Here is a 7,500-nt window from a genome sequence, read left to right on the forward strand (position 1 = left end):
CAAAACAGCAAATCAAGTGGATGAAAAATAAGGTAAATAATTGCAATTGCTGAATGTGGTAGTCCCATGCCTGTAAAACCAGCATTCTGGGAGGCTGAGACAGAATAAACTACTCAAGACCAACCTGGACAAGTTAGCATTTAGTGAAACCCTGGCTTGAAATAAAAAATAAAGGACTGGAGATGTAGCTCAGTACAAAGTTCTTTGGTCTAACCCCCAGGTACCAAAAACTAAATGCATATAGCAAGTGTGATAACTCAAGAAGAAAACTGAGCTAGTCAAGGGGATAGAGGCAGGGCTGGAGAGATACCTCAGCGACATAAGTGCCTGCCTGCCAAGGACAAGGTCCCTAGTTTGATCCCTGGTACCACAAAAAAAAAAAAAAAAAAAAAAAAAGAAAAGAAACAGATTAGACTCGTAGTGATCTGCCTGCTTACAGCCTCCCAAGAGCTGGGATTACAGGCATGTGCCACCACACCCAGTCTCAATTGCCTTCTCAGCACACCCTGGTGGTGGGGCTGGTACAGCAGGACCAGGGATAGAACCCCAGGCCCCTGAGCCTGTTTGCAGGTGCTTTAATTCACTGAGCTATTTGGCTGGCCTGAGATACTTACTTAAAAATGAACATCCAAGGAATTATTTCAGTTTCTATTCAGTTAGCTAATAGAAAGTTGTAATTAAACTTTAAATTAAATCATCAATAAGCAAATAGCCAAAGGAAGGTGTTACAATACTATACATACATAGTAGTTTTTGGAGCCTCCATGGTATAGGCAATGGACTTATTACAAAGTACATTTGACAATGTTAAAAAATGTATAGTAAGGGCCGGGGAGATGGCTCAGTAGAATAAGCATTTCCCTGGCATGTGCAAGGGTCTGAGTTCAATCCCTGGTTCTGAAAAAAAAAAAAAAAGAAAAAAAAAAGTATGCTAGAATAAACCTGAGTTTTCAAAGACAAGCATGGATTTAAAAAATTCCTATTATGCTACATTAACTTTTCCTTTGCCTTTACTAAATTAAATGTCATAATAAAATGCCATGTGAAAGTAAAGATTATAAAGATTATATAGTAACTAATGAATCAGTCTCATTTTCCTGTAGCTGTGCTTCCAGTGGCTACATGAACAGGATATGAAATTAATCTGAATAACAAAAAAACCCTATAAATCATATTGTATATAATTCAATGGACATACTCTCCCATATATATTATACACAATATATGAATGGCCATAAATGATTTGCAAAATTCTGAAATTTTAAAGTTGTAGAATATATTATGATTGCTTTGAGGTTAACTGTGTATTCAGCAAAGGTCATCAGATCAACAGATAATGACTAAGTTGATACTTGTATCTTAAATGAGGTGTACTCTGTATTATGTATGGGACTTTAACATGAGTTGCTAAAATAATGCCAATTGAGCCATCAGACTGAGATGTCAATGTCTGTGTTGACAAAGGAATAGTTTTAAATTACTAATTTAATACACTAATAACTCTTACTTTAATATATTATAAATATACCATGTGGTCAAGATTACCAATGTAAATGAGCTTTGTCATGACCACACATCAGTATGCTTATTTACAAACTGGAATAAACATTCCTAACTTATGAACACAAGTTACTGTCAGTTTTTAGGTATAATCAATAAATGTCAATTGAGTACAAACAAAAAATAATTTTGTATTAATAAACCAGACTTAAAAAAAACACAGACTTTTCTTTGGATTATGACTGATGACAATTTTCAGCAGCTATTTCTTTTAATAGATATTGGCAGTCTCCAGAAGTTTAAAAATGAAAGTGAAAGAATCTGAAAGGTACAATAGAAAAAAAAAGAAAGAAAGAAAAAGAAACCTCAAGATTTAGCTTACACAGGATAAAAAGACCTTATCAGTGGGTGTAAAGGGAGGCAGACTTAAGTGTTCTGACTAAAGTTTTTCACATTTTTCATTCTGCTGTACTGATGAGTGATCTGGATAAACTTTCTTTGCAACACGTTGGGACTTTCTTACCTAGAAAGCATGCCCAGAGGTGTAACATTAAGTGATCCCATCAGCATTGCCAGGGCCATCCCTGGTGCTTCCCGTTCTATTACTTCTTTTGTGGCCTGTAATTAAAGATTAAATAGCACACTGAGTGAAATTAGCTAAAAAAGATGAAAAGCAGAGTAGTAAACTTCACTATTAAATATAATCACAAACCAGGCTTTCTATAAACCATACTTTGTAGTTCCTCAAAAGTTGATATATTTCTAATGCATATAGTAGTAGGTTTTCAGGATCACTGGATAAAAACTGAGAGCCTAGAAAATCCAGACACCTTTTCTATTAGCAATCCTGCCTTATTTCTTACAGTTCAGAAATACTTCATTGAAATGTTACCTTGTCTAATAAACTAGTTTAAAACTGAAGCCTCAAATTGCTATAACAGCCCTATACATTTTATTAGGATAAAAAAGCTGTATTTTTTTCTTTGCCTGTTAGTCTTTTAAAACAATTAGTTCCTGAAAACCTAGGAGTTTACATTACTTCTAGTGCTATGACTTTATAACATGATTAAAAGGGGTAAGAACTCATCAAGGCAACATTTCCCATGTAATGGCTAGAACCACTGTATATTTGCTATTTTTCATACCTTAAATATAAATTAAATGATAAAAACAAAAAAGTAATACGCTTTAGCTACATATTAGGAGTTTTAGGATTCTTAAGCTTAATAATACAAAGATTTAAACTTCAACTAAGCTAATGAAGGCGACAGGAAACCTAATTTTCTTTTTTCTTTTTCCCTAATTTTCTAAGATCAGTCAAAAAGGGTATATAGGCATACATTAGAGACAGTCCTGGTTTGGTTTCAGACTGCCACAATAAAACAAGTATCACAATAAAGTAAATCACACAATATTTTTGGTTTCCCAGTTACATAAAATTGTATTTTTACATCCTATACTCAATGAAGTTTGCAACAGTATGTCTAAAAAGTACATAATTAAAAATATTTTATTGCTAAAAACGGTATGATCATCTGAACTAAGCAAGCCATTAAATGTTCTCTGGTACAGGGTCTTGCCTCCATGCCTGTTAATAGCTACTGATTAAAAGATGTATAATGATAACAGAAAAGTTGATATTATTGTGATGATTATTTAATTTTACACAGCTATGAAGTATACATGTTAGAAAAATGGCACTGATAAGACTTGCATGACCAGGGTTGCCACAGACCTTCAATGTATAAAACATACAATATTTGTGAAGTATAAAAAGTGAAGTTCCATAAAATGAGTGATGCCTGCATATTGTAATAGAATGGTCAAGATATCTTTTAGGCTAAAGTAGTGGCTAAATGTGTGATAATCTATCTCTAGTTGTCTTTTTTTTTTTTTTTTAAATGAAGCAAGTTGTAATAACTGAAAATAATGTATGAACAAAGCATGCAAAATAAACTTCTCCTGTAAATAAGAAGAAAAGCAAATAAAATAAAAATTATGGAGGGATAAAGAAAAAGGTTGATATTTTAATATTTCAGCATAAATAGAATGATAGTCCTAAATAAGATTATAGCTTCAGTAAATTTCTTTCTTTCCTTTTTTTTTTTTTTTTAATTTTAGGGAATGGTCTACGGGGTGTTCAGGTCTCACTACTAGATCAGACTCGTAGTGATCCACTTGTTTTCAACCTCCCAAAGCTGTGATTACAGGCACGTGCCACCATGCCCAGTCTCAACTGCCTTCTCAGTGCACCCTGGGGGCGGGGTCGGTGCAGTAGGCTAGGGGTTTGAACCCCAGGGCCCTGCACATTCTTGCAGGTACTTTAATCCGTGGCACTATTTGGCCAGCCAGTAAATTTCTTTCCTTCTGGACAGAAGTTGAAAACTTGTCAAAGCAGTTAAAACATGTCATCTATGTATAAGATGTTAATTGATGCTATAAGCAAAATTTTAGATTTTTAAAATTATTTATTTGTGTGTGTGTGTGTGTGTGTGTGTGTGTGTGGCCAGCTCAGCCCACCTGGGGATGGGGCTGGCTGTCATGTGGTGCTGGGGGATTGAACCGTGGTCCATGTGCTTTGCTAAGCTTGTTCTAAGTAGGTGCTTTAGACCACTGAGCCATCTCACCAGCAAAATTTTAGGATACAGGTAAATTTTTAATGTCTTATAATTACATAGAATACAGGGTTACCAGAATTGATGAAATCTGCTGCTTCACCTAATCTCAGGATTTAAGCTAGTAGAAATTTTAAAGGAACATTAAGAATGCTTCCTAGTTAAACACACTTTAAATATAGGGGGCAGCAGTCAACACAAAAATAAATCTTAATTTCTTCAGTTTAGAAGAGAGTTACTATAATGTTTTTTTTTTTTTTCAGAACCGGGGATTGAACTCAGATCCTTGCGTTTGCCAGTCAAGCGCTTATCCTACTGAGCCATCTCCCTGGCCACTACAATGTTTTTTTTTTTTTTTTTTGCGGAACCAGGGATTGAACTCAGGTCCTTGCGCTTGCCAGGGAAGCGCTTATTCCACTGAGCCATCTCCCCGGCCCACTACAATGTTTTATACTAGTATTATTTCAACTTTATTTTTATTTACAAAGACCAATCTATCTGATAAGATTTTGAGGCCTCCTGAAGTCTACTATAATTTATGAAAGAGATTGTTTTATTAAGGTTTTATTTTTGTCTATTTATATAGTACAGGGTCTCACTACACAGCTCAGACTCATAGTGATCCTTGTGTCTCAGCCTCCCCAGTGCTGGGAGTATAGGCATGCACTGGAATTTGGTGGATGGCAGTGTAATCTTGGAGTTCTAGGGCCAGCACAGTATGTGTTGCCTGGAATTGAACCTGGGACTTTGCACTTGCCAGGCAGGTGCTTAGACCACTGACATATCTTCCCAGCCCTTTATTAAGGTTTTAAACTAAATTATGCAAGGGAATGTTACTGAGAATGATATTAAAAGAGGTCTTTAGAAAAATTTGTTCATATTAGCAATAGCTGACACTTGATGAGTTTGGGGTTACTATGGTTTAGATGTAGATTCAGGTGATACAGCAGTAGTTTACAGTGTGAGTGTTAAGACGGGGATAAACTTTTAGCACATGGGGCTTAGTGCAAGGAAACTAGCTCAGTGGGGATTCTTGCCCTTGGAAGGGATTAATGCTGCTTCATGAGTTACTTCCTGATAGAATAAGTTATAAGAAAGTGTGAGCTGACCCCTGAATGACTGGCTTTCTGTTGCACCATGCAATCCCTTTGCATGGAGCCATTTCCCTTTCTGCTTTTCCTCTGTGTTGTGATGCAGCCCTCATCAACATTAGAACAGAGCAGGCCTTCCAAACTTGGGCTTTCAGCCTCCAAAACTACGAACTAAATAATTTTTTTTTAAAATAATGTATAAAACTTCAGGTATTTTGTTATATAGTAAGAGAAAAAATGAATACAGAAGTCCATAAAAAAGGTGATGTACTACCAAAGAGACAGTAGTACCCTTTCTGTAGGGACAAGGAGAAAAACATCAATAGATTGCTGAGAGAGTATTTCATTTAACATACATAGTTGGAAGCACAGTATTCATCCAATTAAGAAATAGTCACTAGGTGTCAACACACTTCTGAGAGTGTATGAAATTACTGGTATCCACAGGGGTAATTCAATAACATGAAAAGTACATAAAATAAGTACAGTTCATTAATTTTCATAGGTATTCTAACATATGCCACAGATTCTACCAGACACTGGAGAATAATGAAATACTAGAATGCCCCATTTACTTTGTCTTTCTTTCCTCTTCCTCATCTTACGCCCCCGCAACTTTCACCTTTCTTTTTTGTTTTTTTGAGACAGGGCCTCACTATGCTGTTCAGGCTAGCCTTGAACTCACCATTAAGCCTAGGCTGGTCTCAACACATAGTAAGTATACTTTCACTATTTAATTGACTAAAGAAATTAATGAATAAGTGACCTGACCTAGATTTGAAACCTGGTTTTATTACTTATTTGCTTTATGAAGTAGGAGAAAATATTTAACTGAGTGCTTCAAGGTACTTGTGAATAAAATGTAGATAAATAATAAAACATATGTACATTTTAAAGAGTATGAGAAATCAGTCAATTTGCATATAATTGGAACTTAATAGATCTTAACATTTTTTTCTATGCTTCTACTTTCCAATTCATTTTATAATCTTGCAGCTTTGCTCTTGTCAGGGAACAGGAATAATACAAAAATTCACAAATCACCTGGAAACAGTAGTTGAGAATCAAAGATGAAGGGACAGAGAAAGAAGGATAAGAACCCAAATGGAAGAGCACTGGCAAGTGCAGAGCAGGAAAGTAGAGTACTGAAATAGTAAAATCTACACAAAGGAGCAAGTAGCCAAAGGAGATGGGGATTGGAAGACAGTGCAAAAACTCAGCGCAAAGATCTATGAGCCTAATGTGCAGGAACAACTGGAGGGCAAAGACCAAGAGAATGAAAATTAATTTAGAATAAGACAGGAGAGCAGTATTTGTCTAAAATATTAGAAATATCCAAGAAAGGTAGTTTTAAGAAGGTAGTATTACTTTCTTTTAGTTTTTAATTAAGTTCCTGAACACATTTTAGGTATACAGAGTGATCACATTCATCATAGAGAATTGTTACCTGTATGTGATAAATACACACACGTATGTCCAGTTTATTTTACTAAGAGTACAGTCTCAAAGTGAATCCATTTACCTACAAATGTCTCAAGTATATCCTTTATGGCTAAGTAGTACTCTACTATATTAAAAAAGAAAAACACATCTTCTTTATCTGTTCATTGGTTGGTGGGCATTTAGGTTGCTTCTAAGATTTAGCTATTACAAATTGTGCTATTATAAATTTGGGTGCATGCACATTGCTGTGGTATGATGCTTTTTAATTCTTTCAGGAAGATAGCAAGAATGATAATAGTTGGGTCAAATGGAACTTCTTTTCTTTTCCATAATTTTATTGAGAAACAAATAGCAATGAGACAGTTTCAAATAAAATTGGTAGGACAGTTTCAATAATTAACACATTGCATACATTCTTCCTAGTGGTTAATTGCTGTACAAGATGCGGACATGATATCCTATTTACAAACACCATTAGAACAAATCACTCTATTCATTAAGAGAATGTAACTATATATCCATCCTCAACTCTTTGAATATACAGATACAAAATGGACATTCATCTGTATCCCCTTTTTTTGTTAAGTTCCGTTATTTGAATATTATACGTGTGTAAACTCAGCAAAATGTTCTAAAAGAGTCCAGTAGCCTATAATAGTATCGGGTCTTCCACTTCACTGGCAATATCAGAAACTGTTGACCTGAGTCCCCTACAGCTCAACATAACAGCATGGCTTTACTTCTTAAGTTTTCTTGAGGAATCTCCACACTGATTTCCACAGTGCTTGTGCCAGTTTACACTTCTATCAACAGGGGAGGACTCCTTTTTCCCCACAGTCTCTTCAGCATTT

General features: G+C 35.2%; 1 protein-coding gene across 1 annotated transcript in view; it reads right to left on the reverse strand.

Annotated features, from left to right (window-relative positions):
- Gphn (gephyrin) overlaps positions 1-7,500 on the reverse strand; it is an 837,950-nt gene that overhangs the window by 431,979 nt on the left and 398,471 nt on the right. Inside the window, exon 5 of the mRNA XM_023701464.1 lies at positions 2,024-2,118. Coding sequence (XP_023557232.1) covers positions 2,024-2,118 — 95 coding nt within the window. The remainder of the gene's footprint in view (positions 1-2,023; positions 2,119-7,500) is intronic.

Source organism: Octodon degus, unplaced genomic scaffold, assembly GCF_000260255.1.
Source record: "Octodon degus isolate 3935 unplaced genomic scaffold, OctDeg1.0 scaffold00007, whole genome shotgun sequence".
Classification (NCBI taxonomy): Eukaryota; Metazoa; Chordata; class Mammalia; order Rodentia; family Octodontidae; genus Octodon; species Octodon degus.